This window comes from Sarcophilus harrisii, chromosome 3, assembly GCF_902635505.1.
Source record: "Sarcophilus harrisii chromosome 3, mSarHar1.11, whole genome shotgun sequence".
NCBI lineage: Eukaryota > Metazoa > Chordata > Mammalia > Dasyuromorphia > Dasyuridae > Sarcophilus > Sarcophilus harrisii.
The window spans coordinates 448,463,777-448,484,207 of record NC_045428.1 but is presented as its reverse complement, the minus strand read 5'-3'; the positions used below and the strand labels follow the sequence as shown (position 1 = coordinate 448,484,207).

Genomic DNA, 20,431 nt, shown 5'->3' with positions numbered 1-20,431 from the left:
CTGAGTATGACATCACAGACCTGATCTAATTTCTTTTTCCACAAAGTAATAAAGAACTAGAAAGTATAAGTAAAGTCACAGAGCTAATTACTCACAGGAATGAGATTAGGAACCATGTTTCTTCATAATTCAGTGTCTTTTCTATTCAACCTCACTACCTCTCTAAGTTTTCTTTAATATAAATATACTGTTGTGAAAATAACTTCATAATCTCAGTGGAACCATGACTAGAACCTAATTTTTGACTCTTGGGCTAGTGCTTTACATAATTTGATGGCAACCCAATAAATATCAACTGAATTGAGCAGGTATTGAGAGTAAGTATGAAAGAAAATATGTCATTAATTTTATTTATTTATTCTTTCTAATGGAAGGAAAACCGACGGAAATTTTTAGCTATTTCAGATAGCTGATGCTATAGTGGATAGAGTAATAGGCCTGGAGTCAAAAAGACCTGAATTCAAATCCAGCCTCAGTTACTAGCTGAATTATTCTAGACAAGTCACCTGTCCTGTTTGGCTCAGTTTCCTCAACTGAGTATCCCCTCAAAATGGGGATAATAATAGCACCTGCCTCACAGGGTTGTTGTAAGAATCAAATGATAGTTTTTTATAATAAGCACATACTTGGCATACAGTAAGTGCTATATAAATGCTTATTCTCATTCTGTGTGTTTGGCAAGTCTAGCTTACTGTATACTATTATAAGGAACATCTTCCAGACATTTAAAAAAATTACCTTAAAGAACAATAAATTTTAATTTAATTTATTAATTTCCATTTTTAATTTTATTAATTTAATTTTAATTTATTTAATTCATTTCTAAGAGGCTTTTTTAAAGCTTCTTTAACAGTTATAGTTTACAGAGAAATGTTCTCAATATCTAAAACCTCCTTTTGCAAATGCTAACTTCTGATAAATGATGTGTTCCTCTTGTCAAGAATCAAGGAAAACATACATATGTTTAGAATTGCAATATAATAGCATGTTCTTGGACCTCTTTCTCTTTAAATCAACACAGGAATTCTTCTAAGTCTAACAGTCTCATATAATAAAGATCAAAGTGTGATCAATGCATCACCTTTCCCCCATTAGCATTCTGCTACACATGGAAATTTGGGTGTGCTACTAGACATTATTTCTAAAAACTATAGCTATAGCAATTGTAAACTCAGGAACTTGTAACACAGTACCATGATTATTCTTATTTAAGGAACTACAAAACTATTTAACGGCAAAAAAAAAAAAAAAAAAAAAGAACCAGTTTTTCATAACAATGTTCTTATGCTACTCTTACCTAAAGTAATGACAGTGTGGGCTCTTATTAATGGAGGCATGACAGAGCCTCTGAACTGGGACAGTGGTTGAGAAGTTGGAAGATTATAATTATCTTGAGATGAAGGTACTGAGGAGACAGAAAAAAAGTAAAAATTTGCATATATTCTTTATGTTAATATTGTCTTTTGGCAGTGCTGTATTACATTGAGTTCATGTGCCTTACATTGGTCTTCATCAACAGAAGCCAGAATAGATTGAATCAGAAGGAAGACACGTTTTCCCACTTTGGCTGGACACAGCTGGGCCACCTCTCCTAAGGTAAAGATATGTCTCACCTACAAAGAGAAGCAGTTTTGTAGACAAACATGGAAAAAAAAGAATTCCATAACTGATGTATCATTTTTCAACGACAAAGTCAGTGGCAACTGTTCTGAATAAAATAAACCAAAAAACAGAATAGACAAATTATGGTTACTATTACCTAATAACATTTTTCTCCTTTGTACCCTGAAATGTTAAGTTGTTAGGTATTAAAAAAATATTTTAGGCTAACTTATCTCATCAAAAGCAAAACTGATGGGAAATCCCCCAAATCTTTAAAATGACCATTCTTTCTGATGGACCAAAAGAAACCTGAAGTCCTTAGTTTAAAAGTATAGTTTATAATTTTAAATTTATTTTTGGCTGAATACATGACAATGATAATAAGTTCCATTTAATAAAATTCAATCACTTCACACTGAAAAAAATCCTCTTTATATTTTTCTTAACTATGCCATAAATGTTGGTGGCATATATTTAACTTAACAGTATTATCTGATTTTCATTCCTTCTGTTATTGATATTTAATATAAAAATATATACATAATAATGCCTTAGGGACTAACATTCTTCTCTGAAAAATAAAGATGGTTTTTAATCACTCCAAACTGCAAGTGCTGGACTAGCAAAGGAAAAAGGGACTAAAAGGAAGATTTTCGCTTAAGTTTTAGATGGATTAGAAAAATGATCTGATCTTTAAAAATGATAGCCTGTATTGAATAACATCAAGAATTAACTCATTATTGCCTTCACTAGATGGTGTCAGATGCTAATATTGGTATTTTTCAGAGTTAGCACAAAATATTTTTTGATTTGCATCTCATAAATCAGTTAATTAGCAAAACATTCACTACTCCCTTTGAAGAAATGCCTTGCACTGAAATATATTTCATAGCAGGGAGTAGGAAGATTATTTTAAAAAAAATCATCATGCCTCTCAGAGGTCAGATATGTTTTGAATTCTAAAGCATCTCATTTTTTAAACATTATTTTGGAGCCATCCAGCACTAACTACCTGATTCTATATTTGGAAACTCCAATATTTTGCAAGGTACTTTTCTCTTTCAAAAGGTAAGTCACAAGTAAACTCAACTCATCATTTACTTTTCTTATTATTTCTATGTTTGATTTTAACTAACATATAACATTTTTATGTTTGCCCCGTTGTAATCAAGTTTCTCACAGAGTTATTTTAGAAAATAAGAATGTAACCAAATGTAAACAAAAAATTGTTGGGGTTTTATTTTTTTTAACTGAGTAAAAGCCCTAATTCTCTTAAAAAAAAAAAAAAAAACATTTATTTTAAATTTATTTTTTAAAAAACTTTTTATTTTCAAAACATATGCATGGATAATTTTTCAACATTGACCCCTTGCATAGCCTTGTGTTTTAGATTTTCCCATCCTTCCCCCATCCTTTCCTCTAGATGGCAAGCAATCCAATATATGTTATACATGTTAAAATATATGTTAAATCCAATATGTGTAAACATATTTATACAATGCTCTTGCTGCACAAGAAAAATCATATCAAAAAGGAAAGAAAAATGAGTAAGAAAACAAAATGCAAGTGGACAACATCAAATAAAGTGAGAATGTTATGTCAGTTCCCAGAGTCCCCTCTCTCTCTGGTGTGGATGGCTCTCTTCATCACAAGATCACTGGAGCTCAGATCAATCATCTCATTGTTGGAAGGAGTCATATTCATCAGAATTGATCATCATATAATATTGATGTTGTTGTATACAATGATCTCCTGCTTCTGTTCACTTCACTTAGCATCAGTTCATGTAAGTCTCTCCCAGCCTCTCTAAAATCATCCTCCTGATTGTTTCTTATAAAAAAAAAAATATTCTATAACATTCATATACCATAACTTATTCAGCCATTCTCCAACTGATGGGCATCCACTCAAAAAACCCTAATTCTGAAACAATGTTTGAGATGTATATTAAATTAAAAAAAATTTTTTTTAAGTTGTACATTAAAAAAGGAGAAAAGGAAAGCTAAAAAAGGGTAGATGCTTACCAATAAGTCTTCTTCCATATTTACTGTTCCACCTTCTTTAAGAACAACTTTAGAAATGTAGTTCTCACATGTGGAGAGGATATCAACACACACCTGGTTCAGTAATTCCTATGCCAAAGTAAATAGAGCATATAATTAACATTTATTAGAGGATATAGAGAAAAAAAATGAAAATAATCCCTGCCTTGAAAGATTTTATATCCTACACCCTAAACTACGTAATAGCTACAACTATCTAAAACAATGAGTTGTTTTCTTCAAAAGTGATAATAATAATAATAATAATAAAAAAAAAAAAAAAAAAAAAAAAAAAAAGCCCAACCAGCATGCTTTTGTATCTTTCTTTGCTGTAGGTCACACTATAGAATTTCTCAGTCAAAAAACTGCCAAGAATGAAGACATACTTTTGTTCAGTAATTTGGCTGTGAGAACTGGTTAAATGATCTTTATAAGGAAGAGTCTATTTTTGAATAGTTAACTCTCCTCTTGACTTCAACACTTTAATACAAGGTCAAAGACTAGTGGCCTAAATTGGAATAACATCATATTATAAAGAAAAAAAACAGAGGTACTTTTTTGTCACTTACTTACTGAAAAAAATGCTTACTACATATCTCTGGACTGCTATAGCATACTTCCCCTTGAAGTCTATAATGGTCCAGAGAAATAATTCAATGGAAAGAGTACTGGATTTGGAGTCAAAGAACCTGAGGTTCAGTCCTAATTCTTCTATGGCCTGTGGGACCATGGGCAAATCTCATGGCTTCTCTAGGCCATCTATAGAAGGAGATAATTGGAAGAGATGGACTCAAGGACCTAGCTCTAAAGGTATGATCCTGGGATTTTTTGCATTCCCCCATCTCCACCCCATATTATCAACTCTATATGGCAGAAGGAAAGAAAATACACAAATGTCTTTTCTAATTGTTCCAATTTCTCATTATGATCAAACATTATGATCAAAATGTTCTCCTTTAACACAAATAGTTTTTAAATATTTTAAATTAATTTCAATATTGTTTCTATTTATATGTTAAATTATGTCCAACTCTTTGTGACCCCATGGATTACAGTGGCCAGGGGGTTTTCTTGGCAGAGATACTGGAGTAACTTACCGTTTGCTTCTTCAGTGGATTAAGACAAGAGTTTAAAAGACTTGCTCAGGCAGGGTCACACAGTTATTAAGTGACTACTAAGTGGCCATAAGAGCCAGATTTGAACACAAATATTCTGAACTCCAGACTATTCACTGAGCCATCTAACTGCCCCTTCATTATTGTTACTTGCCTAAAAAATGTAATCATTAACTTGTATGACCTGAATCATAATATCAACCAGGAACTTAAGGCTTTCTGAAATCCATGCTTCCATTCTATTTCTAAAATAAAGCAAAAGTTAGCTAGATTATGTCTCTTCTTAATATAAGGACTGGGATCAAGTACTCTGGTGGTCACCTTATCATCTGTCTTTCTCTTTCATTTAACACATACTATTTTTGTTATTTGTTTGATTTAAGAAAATGTTCTTCATCTAAAATTTCTTTTAAAAATGTCTTAAACTGTTCTAAACAAAGATGCTGAAGAAAATCAACCAAAAAGCAATCACTTTATTAGTTGACATTCATGATACTACAGAAGAAAATACCAACTAAAGTTTATGTAGGAAACAATTCATTACTTTCAATTAATTAGATTTCAAACTGTGTTGTGAAACAACCATTACATTGTATAAATTACATGTTATTACAACTATAAAATGGACTATCTCCAAAGATTAGATAAATAAATAGAAGAAAACAGGTGGAGCAGAAGGGCTTTTCATTATAGCCATTAATTTGAATAAAAGGAAGCAATTAATAATAAACAACTCACAGTTATAAAAGTGAAATTATTAACTGACACTTTATATCAATTTTTAAGGACAAAATCTTCAAAGACCAACTTATCAAATATTACTTGATATGGGAATCCTCACTAAAATACCCTTTAGAGGAAATCACTTTGCCTTCATTTAATGACAAATTCATTACACTTCTCAAATGAATACATTCTATTTTTGTACAGCTCTCAAAATTTGGAATATTTTCCAAATATTGTCAACATTTCTATCATCTCCTTCAAATACCAATACCTCCCAAACACTGGCTCTAGTGCTGTTCTCCAAAACTAAGTAGGCCAAAATTAATTCTTTCACAAAACTGTCTTTTACATATTTCACATCACTGAAGTATCTTTTTATTAATAACAAAAATGAAGCTATGTAGTCTTATCTATAACTAACAAGGAAACAGTAATCATCTCTTTTCTGCTAAATGTACTTTTTTTCTAGGTTAAACCTTCCCAATCCATTTTTTAAAAAGTGCTTTATGCTTATTGAAGGACATTCATCAAATAGGGAATGTCTGAACAAGTTGTAGTATGTGATTATAATGCAATCTTTTTGTGCTTTTATGAAAATGATGAGCAGAATAATTTCATAAAAACCTAGAAAGACTTACACTAACTGATGCAAAGTGAAGTGAACAAAACCAGGAAAATTTTTGTTCACACAGTAATACTGTATGACGATTAACTATGAATGACTTAGCTATTCTCAGCAACAGTGATGCAAAGTAATTCCAAAGAACTCATGATGAAAAAATGCTATTTCCAGAGATCTGAAGGAGTTTAAATGAAGATTAAGCATATTATTTTTACTCTCTTTATCTTTTTAATGTTTGGGTTTGTTTTTTTTTTTTTGGGGGGGGAGGAAGAGGGAGGTCTTGTCTTTTTTTACGACATGACTAACATGGAAATATGTTTCATGATTGCCCATGTATAACCTACATCAAATTGTTTGCTCTCTCAGGGAGGGGGAGAGGAAGAAAGATGAGAATTTGGAACTCAAAATTTAAAAAAAAAAAAGAATGTTAAAATAGTTTTTAAACGTGATTGGGGAAAAATAAGATATTTTGAAAAATACTTTATGCTTTTTGGTTTTTAAAAAAATTTTTATTACATTGTAATAATTTCTCCAGGCTCCCAGAATGAATCTACACTTCTAACAAAATATCATTAAAATGAGAAACCATATTGGCCATGTCTGTCAGAAAATTTCTTATTATGGACCTGAAGGCTATCATTTTTATCTTCTTTAAACATTTAATTTTTTTTTTTTTATATTTTGAATTTAAACTACAAAAAATGACATTTCTACACATAAAGAGGATTTTGTGTAAAATCAAGAATCTCTATTGTATAATGTATATAATTATAAACATTTCTTTCAAAACCATCCTACATACCTTGCTTCCTTCTAAATTTCTCCTATTCTCTTTTGAGCATTAAAAAAAAAAAAAAGTTTCAATGATCTTTTTGTTTTTGGTATCACTACTGCTAAATATGGTAATTGGTGGCACAATGGTTATAGAATGCCAAATCTGAAGTCAAAAAGACACATCTTACCGAGTTCAAATCTGGCTTTAGTCTACATGACTATCTACATGAACTAGTCATCTAACACTATTTGCCTGATTCCTCATTTGTAACATGAGCTGGAGAAGGATCTGGTAAACCACTTCAGTATCTTTGCCAGGAAAACTCCCAAAAGGGTCACAAAGTCAAATGAACTAACTGCAAAAACAACAACAACAACAACAACAACAACAACAAAAAAGACTGCAATCACTAAATAGTGACTCCTTCTTATTCCCTTACCACAATTAAAAATGAAAAGAGGGGACAAAAAAAAAAAAAAAAAAAAAAAACTCTTGCAAAAATTAGCAAAATCAAGAAAAATCTATCCACAGAATGTCCATGTCCAAAAATGTATGCTTTCCCCCCCCACTTTTGTGAAGATATGTCCAGATATGGTTTATCTATGTCCAAACAGTGTTTGACTATCCCCTTTCTTTATTCTATTTATAATACTTCTATTAATACAGCTTACAAATTCATTTGGGTTTGGGTTGTTTTGTTTTGTTTTTGTATACTCAAATCACACTGCAGGTCACTAAAATTTAACAACTTTGGAGGCGGAGACAAGATGACAGAGAAAAGACAGGATCAAGACTGCAGTCTCCCAAATTTTCCTCTAGATAATTTTTCAAAATGTTCAAAACAAATTCTAAAGTAAAACCCACAAAAGGATGGGTGAGACAATTTTTTATCCCAAGACAATTTAGAATGTCAGCAAGGTCTATTGCAACTAAAATGGGAAAAGAGCACAGTCCAGGGCAGGCAGTAACTTGGAAAGGTAGTAGCAGGCTCAGCAAGCCAACAGAAGGCGTTAGTGGCAATTGAATCAATAACAGCAGCTTCTAGAGCTTTCAGCCTATAGAAGGTAAGGTGGTAGGACAATTGGTCAGAAGGAGATTACAAGAATCCCTTTGTTGATACCGAGTTCGGGATTCTCCTGAATTGCCCATACACAGATTTCAGATGCAATCCCAGGACAAGGAAATGTACCAGTACACCAGCGTTTACAGACACAGGAGAGCAAGGAACCTTTATCACTGCTCCAGGACAGAAAAGAGTGCTTATGGCCACTTACATACCTGAGCACAGGACAGAAGAGTAGTAAGAACTCAAAAAGGATTTTTAAAATGAAGAGAGGTAGAGAGGGAAAAAAAAATATTTTTTCAGGAATACTTTTTGGACCCGAGATTAATTCACTTTTTTTTTTGAGGTCTTAGCAGTTTTGACTTTGTTGTCATCTGAGTTTGTTTCTTAATCTTCCCTGTCACCATGGTCACTTTCTATGGTCAGGTGGTTCTTTTGTTTTTTGCTCATTTTTCTAGCCTACGTCTTGATTTTGAACTTTATATATAAAATTGGACTCTGATTCCAAGCTTCAGATTTTTTGCGTAGTTGTTTTCAGAGTTTGTACTGGGGAGGTGGGGGTGGAGAAGAGGGAAGTCTCTTTCAGGTTTTTTAGGATATGATCTAAGGAGAGAGGGCAATTTACTACTGTCCTGGTTTGTGCTCTAGTCTGTGAACAACCAAAAGCATTTTTTTTTCTGCCTGGAATTGTAATACAAGAATATCATGACAAAAGAATCAACAGTTTGGTAAAGGAGGCACCAAAAAATACTGAACAAAATAAGACTTAAAAAAAAAAAAAAAAAAAAAAAAAAAGAATAGGCCAAAAGATAAAAGAGGTACAAAAATCTATTGAAAAGAACTCCTTAAAAAGCAGAATTGGACAAAAGGAAAAAAAGATACACAAAAATTCACTGGAGAGAAGTATTCATTAAAAAGCAGAATTGACCACATGGAACAAAATGTGTGTGTAAAAATTCATTAACAAGAATTCCTTAAAAAGCATAACTAGTCAAATGGAAAAGGAGATAGAAAAGCTCACTAAAGAAAATAATGGCAAGTGGAAGCTAATAATTTCACGAAACATCAACAAACAATAAAATAAAATCAAAATAATGAAAAAAATAGGAGAAAATGTTAAACATTTGACTGGAAAAACAATTGACTTAGAAAATAGATGCAAGAGAAACAATTTAAAAACTATTGGATTACCTGAAAGACATGATCAAGAAAAGAGCCTAGACATAATTGTTCAAAAATTTATCAAAGAAAACTATCTTGCTATTCTAAAACTAAAGAATAAAATGGAATTTTTTTTTTTAAGTCCATCAATCATCTCCTGAAAAGAGCTCCCAAAATAAAATACTCCCAGGAAAATTATAGCCAAATTCTGGAGGTCCCAGGTCAAGGAGAAAATACTATTGCAAGCTGCCAGAAAGAAACAATTCAAATATCATGTAGTTATAGTCAGCATAATATAAGATTTAGCAGCTTCTACATAAAAGCATAGAAAGACTTGAAGGAAGACAAAGCAGGTAAGATTAAAATTAAAAATCACCTTCACAGCAAAACAATCTAATCCTTCAAGGAAAAAAATGAACTGAATTCAATGAAATAGGATTTTCAAACATTATTGATAAAAAAGACTACCAAATTTGACTTTCAAGTACAAGACTCAAGAGAAGTATAAAAAGGTAAACATGAAGGGATTCAGTACTGATTACAATCCTTCTTGGGAAGATGATACTTGCAATTCCCAAGAACTTTTTGCATTAGGGCAGTTAAAAGGAGTATACATAGAGAGCAAGAGTATGAGATGAATATGATGGGATGATAGCGAAGGGGCAAGAAAGAGATATACACTAGGAGAAGGGGATTAAGGAGGGGTGGAATGGAGTAAATTATCTCATAAAAAAGATGGATGAAAGAACTCTTAACAGTGAAAAGGAAAATGGGGAAGATAGGGGTTTGTGCTCGATCCTTAACTCTCATCAGAATTAGCTCAAAGAGGGAATAACATACACACTTGGCCATGGAAATCTATCTTACTGTATAGAAAAGTGGAAAAGGAAAAGGATAAGTGAAGGGATGGAGTCTAATGGAAAAGAGGGCAGATTGGGGGAAGTAACAGTCAAAGCAAAATATTTTTAAGGATGGTCAGAGTAAACAAAATAAGGACAATAGGATACAGGGAAAAACAGCAATTGTAACTGAAAAAAATTTTACAGCAAGTTTCTATGGTAAAGGTCTCACTTTTCAAATACATAGCAAACTGAGTCAAATTTATAAAATAAAGAGTTATTTCCCAATTGATTAAACAGTCAAAGAATATGAATAAACAATTTTCACATGAAGTAACAAAGCTATTTATAGTAATATGAAAAAATGCTCTAAATCACTACTAATTAGAGAAATGCAAATTAAAACAATTCTGGGGTACCACTGAATACTTATTAGGAAAATAGCAAATGTTGAAGTGAGATACTGATGCATTGCTGATTGAGCTATGAATTCATTCAAACATTCTAAAGAGCAATTTAGAATTATGTCCAAAGGGCTATACTCTTAGACCCAGCAACTGCATATATGTACAAAAATATTTATAGCAGCAGTGGCAAAGAATTGAAAATTGAGGGGATACCTACCAATTTCAGAATTGCTGAACAAGTCATAGTATATGATTGTGATAGAATATTATTGTGTTAAAAGAAGTAAGAAGGATGCTCTCAGAAAAATCTTGTGAGACTTTTATATGAACTGATGTTCATATAAGTAAAGAATCAAAGAAATACTGTACACGATGATAGCAATATTGAACAAAGAATGACTTAGTTATTCTCACCAGTACAATGATCTAAGACTAAGATGAAATTCTAAGATGAAAAATGCTATTCATGTTCAGAAAGAAAACTGATGGAATCTGAATATAGATTGACATACTTTTAAAAAACTTTTCTTTAGTTTTCCTGTTTTGTTTGTATTTTCTTTTACAACGTGACTAATATGGATGCTTTGCATAACTACATATGTTTAACATATCAAACTGTTTTGTCTTCTCAATGAGGGGGGAAGTGAAAGAACTTGGTATTTAAAAAAATTTTTAATGAACGTTAAAAATTGTTTTTATATGTTATCGGGAAAAATATTTAATGAAGATCAATTTGTCTTCATGTGAAATGCTAACAACATATCCCTCTTTCCAATTACATTTGTAAAACTGATTTTTTTTTTTCAACTCAAATTTAGGCCTTCACATTTATCCATATTAAATTTCACCCAAATGGATTTAGCTCCTTGCTCTAGCCAAATGAAATCTTTAGATCTTCATTCTGACATCTAATGTTTTAGCTATTCCTCACAGCTTTCTGTTTAGAAAATTTGATAAGCTTATTATCTGACCTATTCACTTGAGATTTATGTAAACAATTTACTAGGTCATTCTCATTCTTGTATAGTAAGGTATTTCCTCCAACTAGCCTAATAAAGGCTGTATAAACTGAAGTTTGTGTTTTATCTCATTTGTTGGTTTTTACTCAGATTTTAGTTTTAAGCTTGATCTGCCTTATTCCCCATATTATTTGCCCCAGAAATATTAAATGCTGTGACACTTTTTTTGCCCAGAGCATGGACACAGTGAGAAGATCACAGATCTTGAGATAAAAGAGACTAGAAAGAGAGGGGATTGAGTACAACCTCCTTCCTTTATAGATGATGAAACTGAGACAAAGAGTTGAAGTGATCTGCTCAAGATCCTACCAATAGTATCAGAGGTGGAATAATAACTATAACTCCAATGTCAGTGCTCTTTGCCCTGTATCATGCTACCTCTTATGTAACAAGTAAGAGTCAAGAATAAAGTCAAAATAGACTACTAACAAAGGAATAAGGAAGACACGATTTCAAGCTGCCAAGGAAATGCAAGAAGAACATGCAAAGGTCAAATCATACGAGGTGATCTTAGAGGCTCAAGTCAAAGAGAACTTAAGAGTATTAATTATTTCAAAAGATTATTTTTTTAATGCCTTATAAATCTGATAATGCTATGTGAATGTTACTTAACAATAACATTAATATTATAAATAATAATATCACCATTGTTCAATATAGCAGAGACAAGAAGAAAGAAAGAATGGAAAAGGGTTATTTATAAATTCTTTGAAAGGAAGGCCTCTAATTCATCTTTGGATCTCTTACGGTGCCTAGTACAGGGTCTTTTAGGAATGTGATAAATGAGAAAGAATGTAAATAAATTGGGTTCTTCAATTGATAAATTTGATGGTCAAAGAGTATGAATAGACAATTTTAAAATGAAGAAATTAAAACCATCTACAATTATATGAAAAAATGAAAAAAAAAACCATTATTGATTAGGGAAATGCAAATTAAAACAATTCTAAGGTATCATCTCACACCTATCAAACTGGCTAAGATGAAAGAAAGAGATAATGATAAATGTTGAAGACGATATGGAAAAACTGGGACACTAATGCATTGTTGGTGGAGTTGTGAAATGATCCAACTATTCTGGAGAGCAATCTGGAACTATCCCCAGAGGGATATAAAACCGTGCATACCCTTTGACCTGGCAGTTCCATTCCTGGGTCTATATTCCATAAAGATCATAAAAGAGGAAAAGGGACTCATATGTGAAAAAAATGTTTGTAGCAGCTCTTTTTGTGGTGGCAAGAATTGGAAAATAAGTAGATGCCCATCAATTGGGGAATAGCTGAATAAATTATAGTATATGAAAGTAATGGAATATTATTGATCTATAAAAAATGATACACAGGCTGATTTTAGAAAGTCCTGGAAAGATTTATATGAACTGATGCTGAGTGAAGCAAACAGAATCAGAAAACATTGTACACAGCACCAGCAGGATTGGGCAATGATCATCTATGACAGACTTGGTTTTTCTTAGCAGTTCAGTGATTTTAAGACAATCCCAACAAACTTTGGATGGAAAACACCAGCTGCATTCAGAAAGAAAACTATGGACACTGGATGTGGATCAACACATACAATTTTCATCTTTTTTTTCTTTGTGGTTTTTTTTTCCTCGTAATTTTTCCCTTTTGTTCAGGTTTTTCTCTCCCAATGTAATTCATATGGCAACATGTAAAAAATGAGTGTATAATAACAAAAAAGTAACTAGAGAAAAAAATAAAGAAAAAATAGACCCATTTGTATATAAAAATTTGGTACTATCAATCTGTTCATCTACTAAAGATATTTACAAGAGACACAATTCATAAAATCTCAGAAATGAAAAGAATCTAAAAGATCAGATAATTATGCTAGATATGGGGGAGGGGGTACAAAAACAAAAATCAAACAGTCCTTGCCCTCATGACATTTTATATCCTGTTAGGGGAGATGGTATGTATATATGCAAGTATGCACAAAATATTTTACAAAATAAATACAAAGTGATTTTGGGAGAGGAGGCACTATTAGCTGGGGTGGAGGAAGGGGGGGGGGAGAGTGTAGAATGAATAGAAGTTTCATGTGGAATATAAGCTTGATTTTTGAGAGAAATAAGAAACTTTAACAGGCAGAGTTGTGAAGAATATACCTTCCAGAGATGTCAATGGAATGTCACATGAGAAGAAAGGCATTTATACCTGTTTGACTGAACTGTGAATTAAGGGAATGAAAGTAATGTATAATCAGACGAGTAAAGCAGTTTGAGATTAAATTGGGAAGAAATGCTTATATTTGATTTTAAAGACAGGAAGTCAATGAATTTTATTAGAGAAGTGACACTATCAGACTTATGCTTTAGGAGAATCATTTTGGAAGCTGTGTAGTATATGAATTAGAAAGGGGAAAAAGTTTAGGCACAAAGACCAGTGAGGAGGCTCCTAAAATAATCTAGGAGAGATACAAAGGGGGCTTAGACTAGTTTGGGGTCTTGTGAGTATAGAGAAGAGAGGAGATGTGAGAGATGTTGGGGTGATAGATGTGATAAGATCTGGCAACTGAGTGGTTATGTGGGATGAGGTTGAAGGAAGAGTTACTAAAATTAGGAATCATGTGATAGGTAGGACATTAGTAATCTCGACAGAAATCAGGAAGTTTGGGAAAAGTGGGCAAATTAGGAAAGATGAACTATTTTGCAAGCACTAGTACATTTTAAGAAAAACATAGAAATATTTTCTAGAGTCAAAATGATAGGTAAGAAAGAGAAAGAGAGAGAGAGAGAGAGAGTGTGTGTGTGTGTGTGTGTGTGTGTGTGTAGAAGTCAATCATAAACTTACCTGTTCCTCCTCAGGCGTCTCTACAAATGCATGGCAGAGTTTTTGTAGAACATCAACAGCTGAACTAATCACCTCTGGAGGCCACTGAAACTCTCTCAGTTTACATTTGATGACATCTAAAAAGAAGATCATATCACTTGAAATTTCAGTTTGAAAAAAATGCAACTAAATTGAAAAGCAAAAGTTTTTCTCAACAGGACTACAGCTATACTTACCAGTCAGTTCTTCTTGGGTTCGCCTAGGTAGGTGCTTCGCAATATGCCCAATCACACATAGAATATGTCCTGTAATGTCAGAACTGGTACTGTGTTGCCTAAAAGATGGTAAAAGAGAAACAGCTATATGAAGCTAAAAAAGTATACTGCTGAGAAGAACAATATCATTCCCTCTGTCATTACTGATGCTAGAAATCATGTTTTAGGGAATTCTAAATGGAATAATGTACTAGAAAATGTTTTTTAAAAATATTTTCATAATAAAATTTAAATAAAGTGCCTTGAGTCTTAATATTTATCAAACAGTAAATTCCCTGTACTAGAAGTAAGAAATTAGTTTGGATCAGTTTTCAGTACCAATCAATAAGTAAATTAAGAGCATACATACCCACTGATTCTCTCCCAAGATTCAATTATTTTGGTGTAATCCAGTTTAGGTGATGAGCAAGCAACCTTTGAGAGCAACATCCAGGCTGGTGCTGAGTGTTCCGTTTCAGTATGGGATATCACATTATTTATAAAAGTAGATGAGAATTTATCTTTCTTAGACCACATGTGAAAGGCCTTATTTAAATAACGGCTGGTAAAAAGAAGAGAAAGCACTATTAAATTTATAAATATCACACATAGGCTCAGATTATGAATTACAGGATATTTGCAATTGCATTAGGTTCTGGTAGCACACAAAACAACTGTATAGAAAGAGATACTGGCTCATGGCTTATAAAAGACCAAGAGAGATCCATTCCAATTTTATTACACAAAATAAATTAGATTGTTCACCATATACCCAATCCCAGTTTATTTATTCACACAAAATCTAGCCATGACAATTTCTGCCTTTAAAGAAAAATAAAACACCTCTTCTTGCCCTTCCCCTCCCCAAATCTACACACAAAATCACAAAAATCTACTACATAGTTTCAAGCTTTTCATAAAAATCTCTACTACAAAGCTGCAGAACAGGTCACTTATTATAAGCCCAGGTCTAGCAGTTTTATAATCATAGTAAAGATGGAAGTTGTATGATTTTAGAAGAATTGGTAGAACATCTTAGCATTTAAGTTTAATCAAATTTATCTTGTCCAAAGTCTCTTTGTATGAATTGCTAATACTATTAGAGTCTATATCAAATCCCCCCCCCCCATAAAAAAATTAAAATAAGTAAAATGCTACCAATTTATTTATCTCAATGTATTGGTCTGTCATGTTTAAACTACCTCTTTTTTTGCTCCCTCCCACAGCATTTTAGAGAAAAAAAAGCAAAGCAAGGTCAAATTAATCATAGGACAAATACCATATTTTAGTACATTTGAGTGAAGAGGAACATATAGTACTAACTATAAATATACAAGTAGTTGTTTTCTCCTCCTTTGATTAAGGCTGCTAGTAATTTTAAAAACATACAATTAATATACCTTTTCTAATTTAAAATAATAGAAATTATCATGGAATGCAGAAAAGCAACAATAATAAAATAAGCAATACACAACATAAGTATAAAATATATACATACATTTATAGTAGTAACATTACAAAAATAAGCTGTTTAAAATTATCATTAGTTATCTCATGAAATTTTCAATGTACCATAGAAAATTGACAAGTCTTTTGCCTATCACTATAATCATATTATATAATTATCAAATCAAAGATTAAAGATGTCCTAAAAAGTATTATTCTCATTATTCACAAACCATTTGATGGCAGTGAAGCACAAAAGTTACTAACTTGTCCAAAATAATTAAAACTTTGCAATTCTAATCCAGTTAAGAGATGTTATTCCTTCTTGTGAAAAAGAAAGCTATTAAAAATTACCTGAAATTACATCATTGTAATTTAACATATAAAATAAGATCTTTGTTGTACTACTTTACTCCTGAGATCTCAAATTCTAAATGTCTCTTCTCTGTTGACCATTTCCTTATGCTCTACAATTTGATGTCTACTGCTCCTCTCCTTTGCCTCCAAATAAATAGTCAATTTTAACGATGTTATTCTAGAAGTTATCTTTGGCCAATAAATATTGCCATCATTAAAATCCCAGAATTTTCCTGGGCATTAATTTTCTCTTAGTATGTTCAATGTCTCAAAAATTTTTAAAATAAAGTTGGTTTTTCCAAATTTCTACTACAGAACAACAGAGGCTTACTACAGAGTATTAATACCTTATATTTTCCCTAGAATCTTCTCCTATCAATTTTCCACCATTTCTATTATCTTCAATTTCTCCCTTTCTACTAGATCCTTTCAGTTTTCTACCCCCCCCCCCCCACACACACTATCCTTTTCACTGAAAAAAACTTGACTTAATTCTATTGTTTCTCTAGTTACAATCTGATTTCTCTTCCTTTCTCTGCCAAATCCCTGGAGTATGTAACCTAACCTTACTTCTCTTATAAGTAATTTCTATTTTATTTTACTTTTTTAAAAAAACCAACTAGCATGTATTTTCTTTCCCTTCTACTTTTTCCTCAGTTCTTTTTTTTTTTTTTACCATCTATTCTCACCTTAATCTCTCATAATCGATACATTCTTACCACCCTACTAAAAAACACTCTTAAAAGATTCTCCTTGTCACCACATATAATTACTTCCACATTTCCACTGTCCTTAAATTCTCTGTAGCATCTAACACTATTTCATCAAATACAGATACAAACACACATACACATACACCTTTTTCTTTTCTTTTTGCTGGAGCTCATCCCCCTTGGCTTTTGTAACAAAACACTTCTAAAGTTTTTTCCAATTACTTCCCTAATAAATCTTTTTGTCTGCTTTGCTGGCCCACTTCCTTCTTTTACACCCCAAATGACGCCTCTAATCTAGTCAAACAGTTCTATTTACTTTCTTTACCTCTTTGGAAATTATAAACATGACAGCTTCCTTAACTGCTTCCAAATTTGTGCTCGTTCTGTTTCCCAAGCCTGGAATGCCTTGCCCCATCATCCTATCTATACCTAATACAATCCTCTCTCCTCATCCTTTCAAGTCTTTATCAAATAGTATCTCTTTTTAATCTTTTTTTTTTCCTTTTGGTGAGACAGCTGGGCTTAAGTGACTTGCCCAGGGTTACACAGCCTAGGAGTGCTACTGAAGTCCTCGTACTCTTTTGTGAAGCCACACTGATCACCTCAGCTCAAAGTGATATATAGTCTTCTCCCAAAATGCTATAGCATGTATTATGTTTATGTTCCCACAGCACCTTTTACCTGTAATTTGCACATACTGTACATCCTAAAAAGTTACTAAATGTTCACATTAATAGCTAGAGAAATATCGTGGCACCAAGCACAGTTAAGTTCACAGCATCCATTGTGTGTCTACAATTGCAACAATAAACTTTAGATAAGATATGATTCCTGGCATCATGAAGCTCGCTGGGAGCCAAACATAAAGATATGTCTATGACCTTTACTATTACACAACAGAAACATTAGAGCCACAAAACAGAATATAAATATAATCAAAGAGAAAAAAAGCTGGTAACAATGAGAGCAATCAGGAATGGCTTGCTTAATGAAGGAAATGACATAAGCCATGACATTTGTGTAGTCAGAGTCCTCACAGGGTAAGAAAGCCAAGCATAGGCAAGAGAGAGAGAAGCATGTCTCAAGCGACATGGCAGGGCAGGAAACACTGCTACTCTGATAGCAGCAGGGAAATTTAGGTAGGGAAGTGATAGCACTAAGACCAGTATGATATGGCAGCACAGACTTAGAACAACCTGAATTCTTTTATTCAAGAAGTAATACTAGGAACCCCCTAAAGACTTTTGAACACAGTTCTAATGCATGAGGAAAATGATGTTGGAGAAAGAGACAGATGGATGGGAGATGGGAAGACCTATAAAAAGGCTTTTATGACATTCCAGGGAGTACAGTAATGAAGGACTACAAAAGTATCGTGCCACTGAATGCACACAGAAGGTATATATGTGAAAGAAGTTACAGGGGTGGAATTGATGGATTTTAATGTCAAAAGCTGTTAAAAAAAAAAAAAAAAATCAAAGATAATGCCAAAACCTTAAACTGAAAAGACTAGGTGAATGATGGTGGGCCTGAGAGAAATATTGAAACACAGAGCAGATTTACAGGAGAGACTTTTGAATTTACTTTTGAATTATGTAGAGATTGGGACATAAATCTGAGGTCTAAACAAAAATTTCTTCCAAGCTAGGGGAAGGTCTTTATGACCAAAGCAGAACTAGAGATCATTACTGATCACAAAATAGAAAATTTCGATTATACCAAACTGAAAAGTTTTTGTACAAACAAAACTAATGCAGACAAGATTAGAAGGGAAGCAATAAACTGGGAAAATATTTTTACAGTCAAAGGTTCTCATAAAGGCCTCATTTCCAAAATATAGAGAATTAACTCTAATTTATAAAAAATCAAGCCATTCTCCAATTGAAAAATGGTCAAAGGATATGAACAGACAATTCTCAGATGAAGAAATTGAAACTATTTCTAGTCATATGAAAAGATGCTCCAAGTCATTATTAATCAGAGAAATGCAAATTAAGACAACTCTAAGATACCACTACACACCTGTCAGATTGGCTAAGATGACAGGAAAAAATAATGATGATTGTTGGAGGGGATGTGGGAAAACTGGGACATTGATTCATTGTTGGTGGAGTTGTGAACGAATCCAACCATTTTGGAGAGTAGTTTGGAACTATGCTCAAAAAGTTATCAAACTGTGCATACCCTTTGATCCAGCAGTGTTACTACTGGGATTATATCCCAAAGAGATTATAAAGAAGGGAAAGGGACCTGTATGTGCACGAATGTTTGTGGCAGCCCTTTTTGTAGTGGCTAAAAACTGGAAACTGAATGGATGTCCATCAGTTGGAGAATGGCTGAATAAATTGTGGTATATGAATATTATGGAATATTACTGTTCTGTAAGAAATGACCAACAGGATGATTTCAGAAAGGCCTGGAGAGACTTACACGAACTGATGCTGAGTGAAATGAGCAGGACCAGGAGATCATTATATACTTCAACAACAATACTATATGATGACCAGTTCTGATGGACCAGGCCATCCTCAGCAACGAGATCAACCAAATCATTTCCAATGGAGCAGTAATGAACTGAACCAGCTATGCCCAGAAAAAGAACTCTGGGAGATGACTAAAAACCATTACACTGAATTCCCAATCCCTATATTTATGCCCACCTGCATTTTTGATTTCCTTCACAAGCTAATTGTACAATATTTCAGAGTCTGATTCTTTTTGTACAGCAAAATAACGTTTTGGTCATGTATACTTATTGTGTATCTAATTTATATTTTAATATATTTAACATCTACTGGTCATCCTGCCATCTAGGGGAGGGGGTGGGGGGATAAGAGGTGAAAAATTGGAACAAGAGGTTTGGCAATTGTTAATGCTGTAAAGTTACCCATGCATATATCCTGTAAATAAAAGGCTATTAAATTAAAAAAAAAAAATTATTTTCCTTCATCAAAAAAAAAAAAAAAAAAAAAAAAAAAAATTTTCTTCCAAGCATTAGAGAAGTACATCAGGAGGGTTGTAAAGAAGATAAGGAGCCCATAAAGGAGAAGAAACAAAGGAGAGAAGCTTCAGTTGAGTGTGGTATGTCTGAGACTATCTAAAGTTCTGGGCAAAAGTAGTTGGTAATCTCAATTTGAGATTCGTAATGCACAGAGTCTGAGAATGTCACTCTCTGTTGAAGAAAACTTCAGACAGCCTGCAGAATAAAAAACATACTCTTCTATTTAACAATTAAATACCTTCTTAATCTGATTCTAACCTCTTTTTTTATTCTGATTTTTCTTTCTTAATGAAAATTTAAACACTGATAAACTTCTGAACTTGAACTTGTCCCCCAAAAAGGGCACACATAGCCGGGAAAAAAAAAAAAAGAGGATTATACATGAAACAATGAATCTACATTTCTAAACATTTTCTTTCATAAAAAAAATATACATATATATGAAAGTCTACATGTTACTTTGAATACTGTCCTACTTGTTTTGCTTCTTTCTGAGA

The 20,431-nt window shown here is 32.7% G+C and overlaps 1 protein-coding gene across 2 annotated transcripts in view; it reads right to left on the bottom strand.

The window, feature by feature from the left end:
• NCAPD3 (non-SMC condensin II complex subunit D3) overlaps positions 1–20,431 on the bottom strand; it is a 97,052-nt gene that overhangs the window by 38,896 nt on the left and 37,725 nt on the right. For both annotated transcript variants that reach the window (XM_031960862.1, XM_031960861.1), the window contains exons 17-22: positions 14,788–14,979; positions 14,400–14,497; positions 14,185–14,300; positions 3,627–3,734; positions 1,502–1,613; positions 1,298–1,405 (exon numbers count right to left, since the gene is read on the bottom strand). In XM_031960862.1, the coding sequence (XP_031816722.1) occupies positions 1,298–1,405; positions 1,502–1,613; positions 3,627–3,734; positions 14,185–14,300; positions 14,400–14,497; positions 14,788–14,979 (734 nt within the window). The remainder of the gene's footprint in view (positions 1–1,297; positions 1,406–1,501; positions 1,614–3,626; positions 3,735–14,184; positions 14,301–14,399; positions 14,498–14,787; positions 14,980–20,431) is intronic.